The sequence below is a fragment of the Felis catus genome, chromosome B4 (assembly GCF_018350175.1).
Source record: "Felis catus isolate Fca126 chromosome B4, F.catus_Fca126_mat1.0, whole genome shotgun sequence".
NCBI classification, from domain to species: domain Eukaryota; kingdom Metazoa; phylum Chordata; class Mammalia; order Carnivora; family Felidae; genus Felis; species Felis catus.
The window spans coordinates 45,962,008-45,982,576 of NC_058374.1; the positions used below are offsets into that span (position 1 = coordinate 45,962,008).

The 20,569-nt window shown below is 47.2% G+C and overlaps 1 protein-coding gene across 5 annotated transcripts in view; it reads left to right on the top strand.

Moving 5' to 3' along the window:
• Window positions 1-20,569, top strand: part of ETV6 (ETS variant transcription factor 6) — a 315,993-nt gene that overhangs the window by 248,352 nt on the left and 47,072 nt on the right. For all 5 annotated transcript variants that reach the window (XM_045061379.1, XM_045061380.1, XM_045061378.1 and 2 more), the window contains one exon: window positions 13,007-13,171. In XM_045061379.1, the coding sequence (XP_044917314.1) occupies window positions 13,007-13,171 (165 nt within the window). The remainder of the gene's footprint in view (window positions 1-13,006; window positions 13,172-20,569) is intronic.

Consider the following 20,569-nt stretch of genomic DNA (forward strand, 5'->3'; position numbering starts at 1 on the left):
ACCGATGGGGCCTTGGAAATGCTCGGAATCCCTCTCCTAAGAGTCAGGGAAGGAGGTGATGGAAGAAAGGGGGAGGGGGAGGGAGAATTCTCCTTAAAAGAAGGTATTGTCCAGAAAAGCATCGTTTTATAAGGGTGGTAGGTTGCTTGAACCCTGGTCACATCTGCCTTTTGGGCCGTGGATGTGCCTTCCAAGGCCTGCGGAGTTGACACTGTAAAAGTTAAACGTTTCTGTCAGGTTCCCTTTTGCCAGCCCCTCCCTCTCCGCCCCCCCCAATCCCCACCCCAGCCTCCTGTTCACCCCACAGGACTCAGTGATAATAGGGACTGTCTCCATCCTGAGAAAAGGCAGCCCGCTTGTTTAAGTTTGCCTGGAATAAAGAGAACCCTGGAGGGAAGGGACCGGGCGCAGCTGAACCACACAAAGGAAAGCCTCTCCCATGCCAGTGACCGGGCAGATCAGGCCCTGTCCAGAATGAGAATGAGTTCAGCTCTTGTTATGCGTCGCAAAGGAATGTTCTGTGGACTGTGGCCCGCACAAGAGACGATCCTGTGTGGTTTCAAAGAGCCAGAGGGGGAGAAAAGGATATTCGTTCTTCTTTATTCAGACACCCGCAGTAGAGCTTCTGTGTTTTGTGGATCATGCAAATCCAAAGGGATCCCTCTTTTCTCCGCACCCCTGCGTTTCCACGGACGATTAGAAAATCTTCTTGCGCCTGCTTTTCCTGGCAATTTCCCAGTCTGCCCCCTAATCTATTTAAGGAGCATTTCAACTTTTAATATCTATTTTCCGACATTTTTTTCCTCTTCAAAATGGACTTCTTTGTGTGCATAGATGTCAACAAAATTGAAAATAAAGTGTTTTCTAGGGGCACCCGAGGGGCTCAGTCAGTTAAGCGGCTGGCTCTTGATTTCAGCTCAGGTCAGGATCTCGCGGTTCGTGATTTCGAGCCCCTCACCAGGCTCTGAGCTGACAGTGCACAGCTGCTTTGGCTTACAGCTTTCTCTGTGCCCCCCCCAAATAAATAAGCTTAAAATAATAATCATAATAATAATAAAAAGAATTTCTTTCTGCCCTGTGGTAGGAGACATGCTGCCCTTACTTGCCTCTTTCCTTTAGAAGTTCAATCACATCTCTCCTTCAGTGGTATCTCTCCTATCCCAGCTGCCTCACTGTTCATAAATTAAAATAATTTGCAGTGCTTAACCTTCACCAGTCCGAATACAAACTTGCCGTGTGTTAGCTACAGTTCCTAAAATACCCGAGGAAGGGACATTCCATATTTAAGGTCAGGTGTGTGCATTTCATAGAGAAGTGACCCCCTCAGTTGCCCTGCGTCATTTCATTGCTGCCCCCCCCCCCCCACGCTTCTCAGTGCGACACGGGCACCCTTCCTGCCTCTCTTCTCTTTTCCTCCCCAAAATACCAGGACAGACGAATGTGTGTCTTCTCTTCTCGCGCCTAAGTTGCTGCTTACCAAAATTGCGAGTACCTGTCGGCAGGCCCATGTGCATACGTGAGGCTCAAAATTACTAGCCTGATTCTCCAGGGGTCGCTACATAGACGTTTATAGACAAGGTCTATAAACTTTGAAATTAGAGCCAAATATTTGTGTGCGTGTGCCTGTGCATTCGGCAAGTGGGTCTCCCTGAATTCTCAGAGGGGTCCGTTATCTCCGAAACTTAAGAACCCCTCTCCGTTGGCACTGCTACACCCTCATCATTTCTCTTCTCAATATGGCTTCAGTTAAAATGTTGCTGTTTTGTTCATCGTGAAAATGTAAACAATTTCCACCCGAAGTGAGCATTTCAGTTGCCTCACCCTACTCCAGGACCCAAATGGGCTCCAAATCTGACCTTTCTTCCTCCAGCCTCTCATCTGCCCCCGTCCTTTCTCTCCATCGCCTCCTGAGCCATTTTCCCAACCTGCAAGCACACTGATGATGCCGGTCCCCTCCTCAAAGCCCTGTGCGGGCCCCAAAGCTCCTGCCAGAGCCTTCACAGCCTGCAAGAACCCTTGCGCAAGTTCCTGAGGCCCCAGGGAGCTGCAGGAAGGATTCCAGTCTCCTGGAGACATGTGGCAAAGTACGGTCAATCTGCCGTCCAGCCTCTGTCCTGCCCAGTCCCCCAAAACGCACTGTGTACTTCCCGTGTACCAGACATGGTGGGAAGTCTTTATAAGCGTTACCTCGTGTCATACTTAAATTTGCCCAAGGAGATAAGTGCTATTCTTGGCCTCATTTTACTGCTGGGGAAACTGAGGTTCAGAGCTGTAACTTGCCCCAAAGCACTGAGCCCACTAGGCGGTAGGACCAGTATTTGAACTCAGGACTGAGTCCAAAACCCAAGTTTTTATCTAAAATATTACATGCCTCTCACCACATTGGGCTTGCTGCCCCAAAGCGGAAATGGGAAGGACTCTTATGTCATGTTTGCGAGGGTGAGTGGCAGGCGCTGGGCCAGCTTTGCTGTCAACAGTTTTGCTGCTAAAAACCCTTTTGTGGATAAAACTGAGTGAAAGCCAGAAAAATCCACAAAGTGAAGTCTATAAGAAAAAAATTTTTCTTTTAATTTTTTTTTAATGTTGTTTGTTTTTGAGAGAGAGAGAGACAGAGCATGAGTAGGGGAGGGGCAGAGAGAGAAGAGGGCACAGAATCTGAAGCAGACTCCAGGCTCCGAGCTGTCAGCACAGAGCCGGACGTGGGGCTTGAACTCACAAACCGCGAGATCATGAACTGAGCCGAAGTCGGACGCTCAACCAACTGAGCTACCCGGGCGCCCCTATACGAAGAAATTTTTTGAGGGAATCAAATAGGACTCTGGATCTGAACTTGAACATATAGTCTTCTTGCTTTGGGGATCTGGGCCAAAAGATGTAGGTGGACCCTTCTAACCTCTACTTGGGAGCTGAGTGCCGAGAAACAGGCTAACCTTGAGGACAAAAATAGGAAATGTTTTGGAACTTCTAATTCCCTAGTGACAGAATTTGTGTGCTGGAAGCAGTTTTGATCAAATAGCAAATCCAAGGTCAGAGGCAGACCCAGAGAAATGGGAATACCTGGCTTGTGGGAGTTACCTCGGAGACCAGGCCCAGGGTGGAGACTGGACGACTGGCTGTGGGGGGGACGCTCCCGGAAGGTGCGCTGGGAAGCAGCTTGGAGGTCTCCGATGATACTCGGTTTGACTTGGGAGGGTTTAGTTATCCTAAGGTAAAGCCTGCCCACCACGACCCCCTTTGCAGAAGGCACAGGGGGTCTCTGGGGTCTGCTCAGACTTCCGGATCCACAGCTAAACCAGACCTGCCATGAGAAGTTGAGTTCATGGTTTATTACTCCTAATTCCCTTGCGTTGTTACCATGCGTTTCAGAGTACCGGGGAGACTTTTATATCCATTGCATCCTTTGACCCGGCCAAAGTTCACTAGACTGACCTGGGCCTGCGGTTCTGGTCGCAGGTGCATTGTGACCTTGGGACAGTGCCTTTACCTCTCTGAGCTTCCGTTCCTTCAGCAAGGACAGTTGCACCAGCCCTAGCTCCCTCACAGAACAGTTGTGGGGCTGATCCGGGCGCAGCGGCATGTGGTATTAGTAAAGGACCACCCAGATCTGAAGCATCCTGCCCGATGAGCATGGCACTGGCTGGGAGAGGGGTGACAGTCACAGGCTGCAGCGCTGGCCCGGCGGCGGACCGGGGATCTTGGTGCAGTCTGGCATCACGGGGGGACCGCCGTGTGCCAGGCGTGACGGGAGAGGCGCTGAGAAACCTGTGTCAGCTCCGTGCTTGCACGTTTTGACTCTTAACAGACGCACCTCGCGGTTAGCGTTTCCTCTCCCAGAAGGAACAACGAGGGGCCCTACAAATTTGGACTCGGGTCTGACAAACGAGGAGGCAGCGGTGGGCAGAGTAGAAATGATACAGGGACACGCTGGTGAGAATACATCATCTTACAATTGGGAAAGAGAAATGAAAGACATGGTCAGTTGTGCTTTCGGAAGTTCAGAGGAGAAGTGCCTGCGGTCCCGCGGTCCACAGTGCTCACGCACAGGTCAGAAGAGTCAGGGCGCTTTTGAGAATGAACTTCCGGCAGATCGCGCGCGCAGGGCGCTCGCTGAGACGAGCGGGCAGGAGGGTAACTGAGGAGGCTGATGAGGCTGCGTTGGGGACATTCTCTGAGGAGCTCAAGTTTTAAGTGGGCTTTTTAAAATATAAAGGTGATGCATGCTTAATAGAGAGAAGCGGGAAATAAACCATGGAAAGGAGAGGCACCTGGGTGGCTCGGTCGGTTAAGTGTCCAACTGTGGCTCAGGTCATGATCTCGTGGTTCCCGAGTTTGAGCCCCGCATCGGGCTCCGTGCTGACAGTTCAGAGCCCGCTTTGGGTTCTCTGCCTCCCTCTCTCTCTGCCCCTTCCCCTGCTCACACTCTCTCTCAAAAATAAATGAAAATAATAAACGTTAAAAAAAAAAAAAAAAGAAAAGGAGATGGTAAGCATCACCTGTAATTCTCCTGAGTGACAGTTGCCGTTAATATTTTTATATTTCATGGTAATATTATTCTGTGCGTTGTTTGGGATTATCATACCTACGTACGTGTGCTATTTGGCATTCTTTCATACGAACAGATACTCTTTATAAGAATTACCTGATTGTTGGGGCGCCTGGGTGGCTCAGTCGGTTGAGCGTCCGACTTCGGCTCCACTCATGATCTCAGTGTTCGTGAGTTCGAGCCCCGCATCGGGCTCTGTGCTGGCAGCTCGGAGCCTGGAGCCTGCTTCCGATTCTGCCTCTGTCTCTGTGCCCCTCTCCTGCTCGCACTCTGTCTCTCTCTCTCTCTTTCTCTCTCAAATATAAAACATCAAAATACAATTTGAAAATAAATAAATAAATACATAAATAAATAAGAATAAGCATGGTATCAGCATGCTGATTCGGTTGGATAGAGTGACATGACCAAGTGGCAAAGAGAAAACTGTGCAACTTCTCTCTTTCTTCTCTCTCTGCCATCAGGGAGGAGGGTTGTCAGACCGAAACAGGTATTACAAACATCGGCAGAAGGGAATTAAAGCCTCATGGGAGAATTGATGTAAAAACGAGTCTAAGTTGTTCTAAATAAATTCACTGCTCTTGGCCCAAATGACAAATGAGAATACAGAACTTACAGGGGTGAGAGTTAGGGCACTGACAGCGATCCCTGAGGGTTGTAGGGAATGGAAGAGGGACCGAAAGAAAGACTGTGAGCCACCGTTTACCTGATATTCACAATCGAAAAGGAGAAGAGAGTGTCCGTACAGACTAAAACCAGCTGGCGTGATCTAACCTCCAGGTGGAATTCGGGACAGGGTTTGAAACGCAGATGTTGTGAGCACACGGGAAAAAGTTGTCCCTTCAGAACCCAGCATTTGCTCCTTCTCTGCTTCCTCTATCCTCTTCGATAAGGTCGTGGTTACTTATTCATGGACACGAAGAAAGCATTTCATTGAATTTTAGACGGTGCCGTTTCGGCTGAGCTTGAAAAGTACAGTCCGGCTACCAGAGTATTTAAATGGACTGATCATTGAACCCTTGCACCCCAAAGGAGCTGATAACTTGATCAGCATCCATCTGGAAGGAGGTGACTGTTACGTCACCAGAGTGCTCCCACCTAATCCGCATTTTGTCAGGAACCTGTTGCGGTGACAGATGCTTATCAAAGCCACAGAAGACATGAAGCTATAACGCGTGGTTGTTACTAGAAATAGAACCAAATCCGGAAAGACTGCAGCAGGCTGGGAATGATGGCAAAAAAAAATAACAAGATGAAATCTAATATTGATTCAAGTACATTCCTCCAGTTGGGTTCCAGACACCAGCTCTGTGTGTGCAGGGTAGGGCAACTGAAAATGGCGACCGTAGTAACAGTAGCTAATACTTATTAAATGCTTGCTACATTCCACATACTGTCCTCTGCGTGTTTTGTTGTTACCACTTACATAATCTTACTGTATACTAGCTTTATGGCATCTTCACATTTGACAAGCACATCGTCTGTGATCCACTGGTACTTACTCACAGCTTGCAAACTGTCCCCTTTTTTTCATTTGAGTCAAGTGAGACACAGAGAGGTCGAGTAACCTGCCTGAGGTCACACAGCTGGGGAATAGTTTCAGTGCTGGCGCTCGGTGCCTGCGTGCGTATCCACTGTGACGATTCGTATGGCCATTGACGCTCTTCTCCCTCTCTTTTTTCGGTCACGAATTTAATTTGATGTTCTGCCAAAACACCAAATAAGCCTAGACAGAGACGTATAGGTGGTTAATAATACAGACTTTGGGCCAAGCCGGCTGGCTTGTCCATTATCCTAGCCGTGTGACTTTGGCCGAGTCACTTAACTTCCCTGTGCTCCAGTTTTCTTCTCTAAGGAGGGATAGTGATGGTTTCTGTCATACAGTATTGTTGTGGGGATTGCATGAGTTCTGTACAGAGAGCACTGGGGACAGTACCTGGGACACAGTAAGTTCTTGTAAGTATTTGCTGTCATTATGAGGTTCTCGAGAAGCAGTATGGCAGGGTTTTAAGAGTTGGGACTTTTGGGGGCGCCCGGTGGCTCAGCCACTTGAACGTCTGAGTTCGGCTCAGGTCATGATCTCATGGGTTCCTGGGTTCGAGCCTCGCATCAGGCTTTGTGCTGACAGTGCGGAGCCTGCTTGGGATTCTCTCTCTTCTCTCTGCCCCTCCTCCACTCGTGTTTTCTCTCTCCCTCAAGATAAATGAATAAAACTGAAATAAAAAACAGAGTTGGGAACTGTGGAACCAGACCACCTGGGTTTGGATCCAAGTGCCACCATGTCCCATTATGCGTGCTACATTTTTTGCTCATCTATAAAATGAGAATAAGAATCTTTGCAGAAAATATTCAGTCTAAACGCCCAATAACTTAGCGACTATGAACAATAGAAGTCTATTGTCCAGAGGAAGAAAGTTCTGGCCCTGCTCCTGGTACGATGTTTACGCATGGGAGCTAAATATGATCTCTAGAGGAGGCAGGTGGGTTGGGGAGGGTCTAAAAACTGCAATTGAGAAATTACGTTTGGACCAATTAAGGACGTTTAATCTGAAGTCAGGATGACTAAGCAAGGAAGTGATCATTTTCCTCATTCATGTCAGGGGTTACAGAATTGTTCTGTGTCATTGAATCGAGTTACGACACAGCATGAGATGCTGGAAGCAGGGAACGTGGGGCGGCTTGCTCGCGGTGCAGCCTCTTAACTTTTCCCAGCGTCAGTTTCCCCGTGAGTGAGATGGGTGGGAGTTGGACTAGATCATCTCTGGGGTGTCGTCTTCTCTTTTACCAGTCTGTCCCATAAGCCACAGCGTCTGTATCAAAATCCCGTGTACACGGCAAGGTTGGGACAAAGGATGTTTTTGATGACTGTATTTTGTAGCACCAGAGCCTGAACTGAGTATTGTTCGAGCCGGTACAATCATCTCCTGACTCCGAGCCCCCTGTTCTCCTCCTCATCTGTTAAAACTGACATGGGAGCAAGACGGATTTCACAGAGCTTTTGTGAGAATTACATGAGGTCATACATGTGAAAGCCCCTTGTCAGAATGTTATGTGTATTATTGCCTTGGCCGGCTTATAGCTTTTCCAAGAATTGGAATATGATAAAACACTCTTAGGCACTGCCCTCTATTTAAAATAATGTAATCTGTTTTCCAAGACCCAGAAGGTCATTCGGGAAGTTACAAAGTCTTGGGGTCATCGTTGTGAGCAGGCGGCAGTTTGGTAGTAAAAAGGTCCTGGCTGTTTATAGGATTGGGTTTTTAGGATTCAGATGAAGCGGGACTATGTTCCCAGTGTGCAACCCGGAAAGGAATAGAGACCCCATCGTCTAGGCGCCTCATTTTACGGAAGGAAGTTGCCGAGCCCGGGAGAAAATGCCCCAAATCACCTGTTAGCTAATGGCAGTTCTGGTGGTAAAATCCGGGCTCCTGACTCCTAGCCCACTTTTCATCGTTCATTTAAACATTAGCTGAGAGACCTTGAAATGAGGCTTAACAATGTGCTGGTGAAAGTGGCTGCCCCCTTGAACGTGGCCTTGAAGAAGTGAATGAACTTCACTTGACCCACTTGGGAAAAAAACTGCAGTGGGATGCTTCGGAGTTTTCTTAATAATAGCGGTTCATCTCTTCTGTATAAAATGCTTCTCAAATATACTCTGAAGTGAATTGACGTTAAAAATGGCAGGTCTTGGGGCACCTGGGTGGCGCAGTCGGTTGAGCGTCCGACTTCAGCCAGGTCACGATCTCGCGGTCCATGAGTTCGAGCCCCATGTCAGGCTCTGGGCTGATGGCTCAGAGCCTGGAGCCTGGTTCCGATTCTGTGTCTCCCTCTCTCTCTGCCCCTCCCCCGTTCATGCTCTGTCTCTCTCTGTCCCAAAAAAAATAAATAAACGTTGAAAAAAAAATTAAAAAAAGAAATTAAAAAAAAAATGGCAGGTCTTGGGGCGCCTGGGTGGCTCAGTCGGTTGAGCGTCCGACTTTGCTCAGGTCATGATCTCACGGTTTGTGAGTTCGAGCCCCGCATCAGGCTCGCTGCTGTCAGCGTAGAGCCCTCTTTGGATCCTCTGTCCCCCTCTCTCCCCGCCCCTTCCCTGCTCACACTCTCTCTCTCAAAACTAAATCCAACTTTTTTTTTTTTTTTTAATGCAGGTCTTAGTAGGCTTATTATGTGCACGGGGAGTAGTAGAACATAGGCGCAGAAAAATGGTCTCTCTTCCTTTCACTAATCATTAACTGCTATATTATTCGATTTTGTTGAGTTAAAGTTGCAAGAGATAACTGTAAGGCCGGTTCTGTGTTATACGTTCTCCCTCATCTCGCCCATACGGCTTCTGTTACATTAGCAGCTGTGAGCCACATGACGTCTCAAGACCAGTGCCTATGAGCATTGAGTGCCCGCGGGCAAGTAGCCAGTGAGGGCGGCACTTTATTCCTGGATGTGTTCAAAGCGGAGCGCCACCTACACCTCCCTCCTCTTCCCATTTATAAATCTACTTCTCCAAGGATATACAGATTTTTTGGCTCTATTTTTAGTCTGTTGATAACTTGAGAAAGCCTCCAACGATGAAAGTCTTGGATGGGGAGGATTCAATTCACCCAGTCTTTTCTGCATCCCTAATAGACGCGGAAAATCAATCCGAATTCTGACTCTGGGTGGGAACTGCATGCGTAAGTGTAGTGTGATGGATAAGAACACACACCCGGAGGCCAGACTGCCTGGGTTCAAATCTGCCCCTCTCGGCCCCTCTTGTTCTGTGGCCGTAGGACCTTGGGCACATCCCTTGAGTGCACCGAGCCCGAGTTCCCCGATCTGAACCCCTATGTCATGGTTTTGCTGTGAGCATGCAATTAAATGGGCTAATATTTACAAAGTGCTTACAAGAGTGCGAGATGATAGACATGCCTGATAGATGACTGTTAAGTAAATTAAATGGTCCTGATTAGACAGAGTTGCCTCTGGGTCCAAGGCTCTATTCCATTTAGACACTGTAACTCCCAGGCCATAGGGCTGTTAGGTTGGAGGAAAGGGGGCTTCTTTTTTCCCAGTTATTCTAGACAATTAAAATAGCAGTAGGACTTGACTTTGAACACCGAAGTTTATCAAGCCTCTTTCCAGCTTGGTCTATCTGTCTTCCTTGTCCTTACACTCTGACCGGTTTCCTCGGGGGCCTCAAGCAGGTAGCTGGGTCTGTCAGGGTCACTTTTGTAAAACTGCTAGGATCGCCTGGTATTCCCTGGACTGACAGTGACCTGATGGGTCCCTTTTGCACACAGCCCAGGGCCTTCATGCTGGTTCGCCACGAGGGGGTTTCCGCGGTGACTGTGCTTGCTTCGGGGGACCGGGGCTGTGGGAGAGATTAATGGGAAGTGAAAAGAGAAACTGTTGCCTTTCGCCAGCAGGGCTGGTTGGAGTGTGTGACTCCTCTTGTATTTAGGGAAAAGATTACTCATGAGTATTTTCTTCCATAGAATATAAAGAACCTCAAATTACTACTTGTGTCCCCCCACCCCCATTCCCCCCACCTCCCTCCGGTTCAGTGACTCCTCTGCAGACACTTCAGCATTTCACTCTCATTTCCCCCCCCAGGGGGATTCGGTTCTGTATTTGCCTTGGCGCGCGCGCTTCCAATAAGCTACCGCATCGTTTTTCCTGTTTCTGACTGTGTCTTCTGCTCCGTGGCCCATCTACCGCCAGGCTCTTTCCTAGGCCAAGCTTGACTGGAACCCCATATTTGCACCACCACCCCCCCCCCCCGCTCCCCGCCGGGCCTGGCTGTGCCCGTGCTGCTCCTGTGAAAGAGAGGAAGGGGAAAAATTCCCAATAACAGATGACTGATCGCTGTGCTGTTTCTGTTCAAAGGCGACACCGCTGACGATAGGAAGTAAACATTAAGGTTTTTTTACCGGTTCAAAAGTTGAGATTTTGCTAAGCCGTCCTCACGCCCACTGCCATTTCACTGTGATTTCAGATACGGGTTTTGTCAAGGTCGTTGGAAAGACGGTGGGGGGGGGGGCACCTTCTGTATCCAAGGACCGTTTTTAATAGGCATTACTTCTGGGTAGAGTTAAGAGCCAAAAACAAAACCTTAAATTCTTTAGTGGCTGTGTTTTATTCTCAGGATCATAGAGCAGTAGCATACTACACATTATTATTTTTTTTTTTTTAATTTATTCTTGAGAGAGAGACAGCATGAACAGGGGAGGGGCAGAGCAAGAGAGGGAAACACAGAATCGGAAGCAGGCTCGAGGCTCTGAGCTGTCAGCACAGAGCCCGACGCGGGGCTCGAACCCACCAGCCGGGAGATCATGACCTGGGCCGAAGTTGGACTCTTCACCGACTGAGCCACCCAGGCGGCCCATACTACACATTATGATTTCATGATGCCACTTTCTTTTGCCACGTAAAATTGTAAAACTTAAAACCCGAGGGAAAAAAAGCTCTTGGACGCCCGTCTCTAATTCTGCCAATGCCTGTACTTCTTTCTTGGTGTCCTACACGAGAGACTGCTTGAGAAAGGACTTCCCCAGAGTTCAAGGAAGCCAGCTACCATTCTTCAGAACTAGACTTTGCAAAGGAGCCACCTGGAAGACGGAGCCAATAGTCATGCCCAGAGGCTCTGGACCTTCTCCAAGGGAACTGAGCTATTCCTTCCCTGGTCCACGAGGGAGGAGAAACAGTAGACCAGACAGTTCTTTGTTATGCTTGATTGAAGGATGAAAAGGTGACTCTTTCCAGGATCAAACTGAAGGGCACTTTTAGAGCACACTCATGGAGTCTCCTTAGGAAGTTTAAGTAACTTCCTGGAGACACTGAAGCTCTTCTTGGCAAACCCTGACTCCATTGTATTTGAACCCTTAATTCACACGGTGCAGTTTTGGAGAATGAAGCTCTGTTGGGCACGTAGCTCCTTCCAACCCCTCAGTTCTCATTTTGGCCTCAGGACTGCTTTCAGTTTTTAAGAATTATTGAAGACCCCAAAGAGCTTCGCTCATGTGGATCCTGTCTATATTTACCATATTGGAAACTAAAACTGAGAATTTCAAAGACACTTAACTTACTGAAAAGTAATAAGCTAAGCTTATGTTAGCATAAATATATATTTATGAATATATCTTCCAGAAAGTAGTGAGAGAAGTGGCATTGTTTTACATTTTTGCAAGTCTCTAATGTCTGGCTTCATAGAAGATGGCTGGATTCTCACGTCTGCTGCAATATCACACGTTGTGTAGCTTCTAGAAAACCCCACTGTCTACTCATGAATGAATGAGGCTGAAAAAGGTAGATAACCTTTTACTATTGCTATGAAAAGAGGTTTGACTTCATTGACACTCTGAAAAGTGCTGGGGAACCCTGAGGGGTCCCCAAATCACCCTTGTAGAACCACTGTTCTAAACCACTTGAATGATATACCAAAGATTTCCCACAACAGCAAAATAAAATAAAAATATAGATTCACAGTCAGACTTCCAGAAAAGCCCAGCCTGAGTTCTCCTCTCCACCTAAGCTACAGCCCTCCCTTTGGCCCACTTCTGGTCCCACTCAGAGTCCAATACCACCCCCGGCAGAAAGTTCTAACATCAAAAAGTAGAATAAAAAGGCAAAAGACCTTTTATCCTTGCTTTGCCCTCTCCTTCCCAGAGGCTAGCCTGATAGTTTCCCAGAGGCTGAGTGAGTTGCTCTTCCTGGAAGAAATTTCAGGGAATACTTTATTATTTGGCAGCTCTCAAAGGTCAGGCCCAACTCTGGAACGTTCTCACTTCAAAAGGACACTGAGGGGGCGCCTGGGTGGCTCAGTCAGTTAAGCATCCAACTTAGGCTCAGGTCATGATCTCGCGGTCCGTGAGTTCGAGCCCCGCGTTGGGCTCTGTGCTGGCAGCTCAGAGCCTGGAGCCTGTTTCCGATTCTGTGTCTCCCTCTCTCTCTGCCCCTCCCCGGCCCACGCTCTGTCTCTGTCTCAAAAATAAATAAACGTTAAAAAAAATTTTTTTTTAATTAAAAAAAACAAAAGGACACTGGGTGGCAATCAGATCAGCTCTGATTCTATGGTCCCCTCCAAAGCACATTGACATTTGTCATGACTCTGAGTTCCTTGGGTGTTTCAGGCCACCGTGGAGCTTCAGCTTTGGGGCATACCTGAATCAAGGCAGCCCCTGGAGCTGGGCAGGGAAGGGCAGGCCAGCAAGGCCTAGGGTCCATCAAAGACCAAAAAAAGGATCGTTCTTCTCATGTTGCCTCTGAATAAATAGTTCATCCGATATCACACTTGGGCACTTACAAATCTTGAGCTTTGCCTTGGGATTCAGAGTTGAACATAAGAGCTCTTCAGACCTGGAGACTCCATTTTATTAACCATTCAGAAAGCTTTTTCCTTTATTCCAACTGTCTAACTGACAAGACCTTTTTTTTGTCCTCCCTCTCTCTCTCTCTCTCTCTCTCTCTCTCTCTTTCTGCCTCTCTCTCCAACAGGCTTGCAGCCAATTTACTGGAGCAGGGATGACGTAGCCCAGTGGCTCAAGTGGGCTGAAAACGAATTTTCTTTAAGGCCAATTGACAGCAACACGTTTGAAATGAACGGCAAAGCGCTCCTGCTGCTGACCAAAGAGGACTTTCGCTATCGATCTCCTCATTCAGGTGAGAGTCTGGACTCCTGACACGTGTTCGGCTTGGAAAATCTGTTAGTCATTGCTTGGTCTTTGCCACCACCCATCACGCCCAAGAAATCCCCACGGTAGGTCACCGTGAGCACAAAGACCGTGACCTAGCTTCATAGAGGAAAGATTTTGCTGACTAAGTCCATTGGAGGGGAAAAGAGGAAGAATTTCCAGATCGAGGGGAAACTTTGAAGGTCGGGAGAAGGACCCACAGGGTCCTTAAGGAGCTTAAAGGGTCTAGTTGTGCCACCAAATCAAGGAGAAAATGCATTCCGGCCCTTTGACTCTGCCTTGCTCCTGATTCTGGAAACTTTTGAAAGTGGTGCTTGAGAGTGAGTGTAGGTGGTGAACTGCTCAGTTAAAACCAAAGACACAGGAAGAAGGGGCGTGAGCCCTTGCTCAGGTAGATGGAGTAGAAAGGGAAGAAGACGTGAGGGAAACAGAAGATAAGGATGGGAAGAGGTGGAGGTCCTAGGAGCCACGGCAAGTGTAGAAATAAACGGCTTTGGGTGATTTCCTTTGGAAGTACTGATTTTTTTTTTTTAAGCTTATTTCTTTACCTTGAGAGAGGGACAGAGAGAGAGTGCATGCGAGCGCAAGCAAGGGAGGGGCAGAGAGAGAGAATCTCAAGCGGGCTCTGCACTGTCCGCTCAGAGCCCGATGCGGGGCTCGAACCCACAAACCGTGAGATCGTGACCTGAACTTGAAATCGAGAGTCGGACGCTTAACCGACTGAGCCACCCTGGTGCCCCAGGAGTACTGAATTTTTTGAAGTATGGCATCCTGTAGCTTATAGAAATCCTGAAAAAGGCAAGTGGAAGATTTCCCAGGCTCCTCTAACCGGGCAGTTTTGTCAACATAAGGGCTCCGAAGACCGCATAGGAAGATGTGATTCAGCAAAGAGCGTTTGTACCTACAAAATGTATTTCTGGGGCGCCTGGGTGGCGCAGTCGGTTAAGCGTCCGACTTCAGCCAGGTCACGATCTCGCGGTCCGTGAGTTCGAGCCCCGCGTCGGGCTCTGGGCTGATGGCTCGGAGCCTGGAGCCTGTTTCCGATTCCGTGTCTCCCTCTCTCTCTGACCCTCCCCCGTTCATGCTCTGTCTCTCTCTGTCCCAAAAATAAATAAACGTTGGAAAAAAAAATTAAAAAAACAAAATGTATTTCTGACATTGGTGTGAGACTTCAAATGAATTTTCTAATTTCACTTCTTAAACTTTATGGAGACTTAGGAGATAGTTATTTGGGAACCCCGTATGTGAAATGGGGAACTTTGGTCTCAGGTTTATGCCTTTTGAGGGGCCAGTTATTCAGGTACCAACAGGCGCTCCTTGTCTCGAGCCTCTTTGTGGCCAACTTTGATATACCTTGTCTGGTGGAGACTCTCTTTGTCTTGACAAAGGGCAGAGATCCTGTGTAAGGTCTTGGCATAGTTCCCTTATTTACTCCATAGTTAACCCTTATTTACTCCTGGAGGCCTGCCAGAAGTTAGTAAACTAGCTGTCGTGAGGAAACATCCCCATCACAGGGCGTGAGGTAAGGATATAGAACAGTATCTCCCCCGCTTTTCCCAATCGCTGTGAACCGTTTATATGAGGAAATGATAAAGGGAAGTTTCCCTGAGAAGTATAGAAGGTATTGAAACTCGGAAGTTCATATCTCTGAAAAACAGATCATTGTTAACGTTTTATAAAGGAATGGACCCAGCCATACCTGAAACGTTTTGTCTCAAATCATTGATTCTTGGGGCGCCTGGGTGGCGCAGTCGGTTAAGCGTCCGACTTCAGCCAGGTCACGATCTCACGGTCCATGAGTTCGAGCCCCGCGTCGGGCTCTGGGCTGATGGCTCAGAGCCTGGAGCCTGGTTCCGATTCTGTGTCTCTCTCTCTCTCTGCCCCTCCCCTGTTCATGCTCTGTCTCTCTCTGTCCCAAAAATAAATAAACGTTGAAAAAAAAATTAAAAAAAAAATCATTGATTCTTTCTGTAGTCTCAGGGTAAGAAAACTAAAACAACTATATAAATAAATAAAGCTAGCCTAAAAGGAAACTAAGTAGTCCCCTTTTTCTTAATATTTATTTTTGAGAGAGAGAGAGAGACAGAGTGTGAGCAGGGGAGGAGTGGGGAGGCGGGTGGGGGACACAGAATCTGAAGCAGGCTCCAGGCTCTGAGCTGTCAGCACAGAACCCAACACAGGGCTTGAACCCACGGACCACGAGATCATGACCGGAGCCAAGGTCGGATGCCCAATCGACTGAGCCACCCAGGCACCCCTAAATAGTCCCCTTTAATGCAAAAATACTTACCTTTTCTGTTCCAGTGGAACCTCAAAGGTATACTCAAAGGAGCAAAGCTACCTCTCTGGAGGAAAAGAACTTTTAACTCTTTAGTGTGTTCCAGAAAAACCACTCGTGTCAGGCAAACGAGGGAAAACACAGTGATCTGTTTTGACTGGATTTGACTTAGCCCTTAGCCGGGGCTAAGACTCCCTGAGTCTGTAAATCCCCCCCCAACCATCATATCTCAGGTACTCCTTTTCGTTGCTGATTTCTTTTTCTCCCTAGAGAGCTCTCTCCGCTTTACTTAGAAAGTGGGTTCTCTCTCCTCAAAACTGGAAGCCAAGATAGGCAAAAGCCTACCAGTAGTCCCCTGCCATTTTGTCAGGTCTTTGCCAGAGTGGGCCATGTGGAATAGCGACAGGCTCCCGCTGTCCTGCTGGATAGGATTGCATTGAACCTAGAGGCAAAAGGAGGCTGGAGAAAGGAAGGGGCAGAGCAGGATGGGGCTTAGGAGAGAAGGAAGGGAGTTGATCTGGAACACGAAGGATGGATAGAACGGAGAAGGTGGGGAGAGAAGAACATTCCAGGTAACTGGGGCAGCACTATCTTAATGTATCTGGATGATGGGAAGTAGCCCATCTGATGAATGGAAGAGGCGGGAGGTAGGAGACGGGATAAAGCCAGTGCACTCGCTGGGCCTGAGGTGCTTAGACCCCAGTTAGGTGGCAGTAGAAATTCATTCCATGCGTATTCTCTGGGCAACTCCATGCTAGAGTTACAGAAGTGCGGGCCAAGGAGGCTCAGGCATCGCAGAGGCAATTTCTGGCTGGATTGTCAGATGCAGCTCAAGGGCATGGTAATGGAGCCGGGACTTTGAAAGCTTGGAAAGGAACCTAAGGTAGAGGTAAGGAAAGGTGTTAAGGAGGAGCCGTAGGCCAGTTCATGTGCCGATGGGGTTCAGACATCCTGATTCCATGGACATCATCCATGGACATCATCCATGGACATCAGGATTCCATCCTGCCTGAAACAGTGTTGATCGTCACTCATCACCCCTTCCCCACTTGGCCGAATGCCTTTTCCTATTAGAAGTTCTGCTGCCCTTCTCCGGGAAAGCTTTCCCTGCGTCACATCCCTGCTTCCCTGATTGTGCCCTGCCTGCCTTCCTTTCCTCCACCTCTTCCCACCTCGGTCTGGGCTAGGTGCTGTTCCTCTTATGTCGCAGAGCATACCCTAATTCTGTCATGGCTCCTGACACACACACACACACACACACACACACACACACACACACACACACACACAGCATGTTTTATAGGATTGCTTTCTGTTCTGCATCCCTCTACTAGAGGAGGGAGTTCATTTGGGTAAGGGTTGTGTCTTGTTAAGCTGACCTACTGCAGCATCCAGTTGGCACTCAATATTGATCGAACGATGACCCAACACATGAGTCCCTTAAAGCCCGCGTTAAGAAGCTCGGATTTTATTTGGCAGGGCGTGGGAAACCACTGACGAGTTTTGATCAGGAGAATAACAGAATTGGAGCCCTCCCTTTGGACCAGACCTTGGCTGTCAGTGCATAGGATAGACTCATTTGGTCACTAAAAACAGGAAAACCAGTTAGGATGCTATAGCTACAGTCCTAATTGGACACATTGAACTCCAGAACTAGATCGATGAGAATAAAATAATAGTACTTCAGGCACGGAATGGTTAGCTAAGAAGAGGAGCTCATCTGCAGGAAGCAGTAAGATTCATTTTGGCCCGGCAACGCCACGGTATCCAAAAAGATACGTCCTGTTCTGCTGCTGGAAATCTGAGACCGGAGCCAGGCCAGAGCTGGGAATGGTAGACGTGAGCATTACCCCTATTGTGTTGAGCTGGGGGTAAAGAGAAATATATACTGCAGGTAATTTAATTAAGGCATCGACCAGAAAGCCGTGGACAGAATTTCAAGGTGATACCTGCCAGGAGGGGCTGCAAGAAAACTGACCACAAAAAGAGGGGTATTGTCAGAGGGTTTGGAAACGAGCTGCAAAAGAGTTCCGGAGACGTTCGCGTGGCGTGGCCGCGTAGCAGGGTAGTGAGGCACGATCTACCCACTCGGATTCTCCTCGGGTAGGGACAAGGTGTAAATAGAAGATCTTCTTCAGTGCTCCCATGTAGCATTTGCCACTGCTGCTTCTGACGTGGGCTTTCTGGTTTAGCGTTTGATATAGTAGATGTCTGGAGGCCCACGTTCTATACGTGGCTCGTCCACAGGTCACAGTACTTCTTTGGCCCCTTTGGTAGAAAATGGGATTTCTACCATATGGATCCAAAGCCCCCGTCAACTCTTAACAGTTAGGCCCAACCTCAACCAGGAAACAATATTAAGCTTCTATGACATAGTACAACCTCCTACCCTACAGGCAATGAATAAATACTTTGATCCCCTTCAACCTATATGTCTTGCAAAACTTATACTTCGGTCAGTTTTTTTCTGTCTTTCTTTGAATGTTTTTTGCTGCCTCGGATGAATCAGCAGCAGCTTCTCACTAGTCATGGAGCCACTGGAATAAGCAAAAGTGTCTGGTTGCCCCGTCACCGTGAATTGGATGTTTATAGCTTCCTCCCAACCTTATTTCCTGCCTGGCCTCACCCAGAATTATGCTGTCTGTATATGGACATAACATTCCCCAACACAACCCATTTCAAATGTAGAGAGGAGGGAACAGTGTCCAATGAATTTTAATGACCTGAAATATTAATATATCGTAGGTCAAAATATGGTAGCCTCTCTGAACTCTACATTCTTTGACCCGTTTCACAAACTACACCTGTCTTGTCCATTTCCAGGACAAGAGTTCTCCATGCTCAACCTCTAGAATAAAGCAGGGAACATTTAGAATGTGCTTTAAATAACATATTATCTCCAAACAGAAGATTGTAAGGCTGAAGATGCATGGGATATTTTCTTTGGAATATTCTCCCAGTTAGGGGACACAAGATGTGAATCTATAACATTTGCAAAGCTAAGGAAAAAATGCAGAGGAATCTTAACTTTATAAAAATTTTACCTGTACGGGATAATTTTACCTACCCTTTGAGCTACTAGATAGTAACTGCCTTAAATGGTCTGGGATGATTTAAATTCAGAGGGATATTTGACTATTTGACCTCTTTGAGACTTGAGAATAAGGAATGGAGAAGTTAACATTGATATTAACTCTTTTGGAGTTATCCACCGTTAGACTTCAAGATGGAATAGATTTATGTACACATTATTCATAAGAACAACAGCCACGAAAGCCACAAGATATTTTCAGTTCAATTCATGTTAGACTCTCTACTGATGCTAAAAAATGGAAAATAAGCATCTTTTCAAAGCTCCTTCAATTCAATTCAGCAAAAAAAACGTATGGTGGATTTACAAAGCAAATTAGTCTTCCAGTGTACCAGAATGTGATGTGGCAAATTATTTCTTCCCTCTCCAACGCACCAGAACCTTTGTTTGGGGAAATACGCTTCGCTTGTGACCTCCAAATATAGTAAAATTCCCTTTCAAGGTTAAACGAAAAATACTGATCTGTATCTTCATAACGTTCCTCCTCGGACCGACTTGCTTATTCATTTCTGTTAAGCAACCGTAGGTGCATTTGCTGGGTTGACTGGTTGGGTCAGCTGGCTATTTTGGGATCAAGTTGCAGAAACTGAGGGTATTGGTCACGGAGGGGAATTATGGTCCCGAAGTGTGGGAGTTGCAGGAAGCGTGACCCTTGACTGAGACACCGAGAGTTGGCTATACTCCTTGTGTCTGTGAACAGAGCAGGGGGAAAAAAAAGCATCTACACATCAGAGAAATGGTTAAGAAGCCAGTTACAGAAAAGTCTTTTAATTTCTTAGCTCTTCCCTTGTCCCATTTGTAAAGTGGTAGTGATGACCGATCCCTGTGCCAGACAGCATGGCATTATCACCTGTAAAACAGACCACACGTCCTGTAACAGCACCTACTCGTTTTACGGTATTCGTATTTTCTCACACGCTTAGTTTTTGGTTTATCTGTAATACCCCTCTGTGTTCTGCATCCGCTAAAGGCAGTTGTCTCCCTGTATCTCTTTTCTAACTGATTTATTCTTGCCTTAAATGCAGTGTTCACGTTTTCCCACAACCTGCACGCTTTTTCTCAGGATCTCTGTGTCTTGAGACACAGATACCAAGCTAACTCTCAAATATTGGTTCCTAAGTAAAAGACTAGCTTATGGTTATGGTTATGGTTACAGAAATCACTCTGTACTAAATACAAAGGCCTGTACTTTAATCAGCCTACAAAAATGGATTGGATGGAATTTTCAGAAAAGAAGGTCGAACAGAGTTCAAAAGCAAAGCTGTGCCCTGATGGGAGGGGCCTATCGTGGCCTCCAGTGGGACCTCAATAGGCCAGTACCAGCCTTGGCGTTCTCACTGCTGAACACACACCGAGACTGAATGAACTGAGGCCGTGGACTTCATCCTGAACGTCTACCGGAGGCCGAGAGGACCCAGCCGAGAGAATTTGATGACAAATCTGAAAAGCATCCCTCCCAGCCTTGCCCCCTTTGTGTTTTAAGAATTGGTCAAAAGGAAACCAAAATCTCTGAATAAAAACAGAAGAGAAAGAGAAAAGAGAACAGTTTGCAAATTTAAGAATGTGTTACTTCAGATAATCTTCACATGAGGATATGTACATAGTAAATCATCCCCTGAAAAGTGCACATTTTAAGAATGTTAAAATTCTGCTCTAAATCTACCGAACTTGAGAAGTTAAGTGATGCAAAGCCCCGGGGAGACGGGCTGTGGGTAGCACAGTAGGTGACACCGTGCGAGGGTCCCAGCCTTCTGGAGAACAAGTAGTGTCTAAGAACTTTAAGAGTGACCAAAACTCAAAATAAGTCAGTCAGAGGAAGACACATATCATATGATTTCACTCATCTGTGGAATTTAAGAAACAAAACAGATGAACATAAGAGAAGGGAAGAAAAAAATAAGATAAAAACAGAGAGGGAGGCAAACCATAAGAGACTTTTTTTTTTAATGTTTATTTTTATTTTTGAGAGAGACAGAGCATGAGCAGGGGAGGGGCAG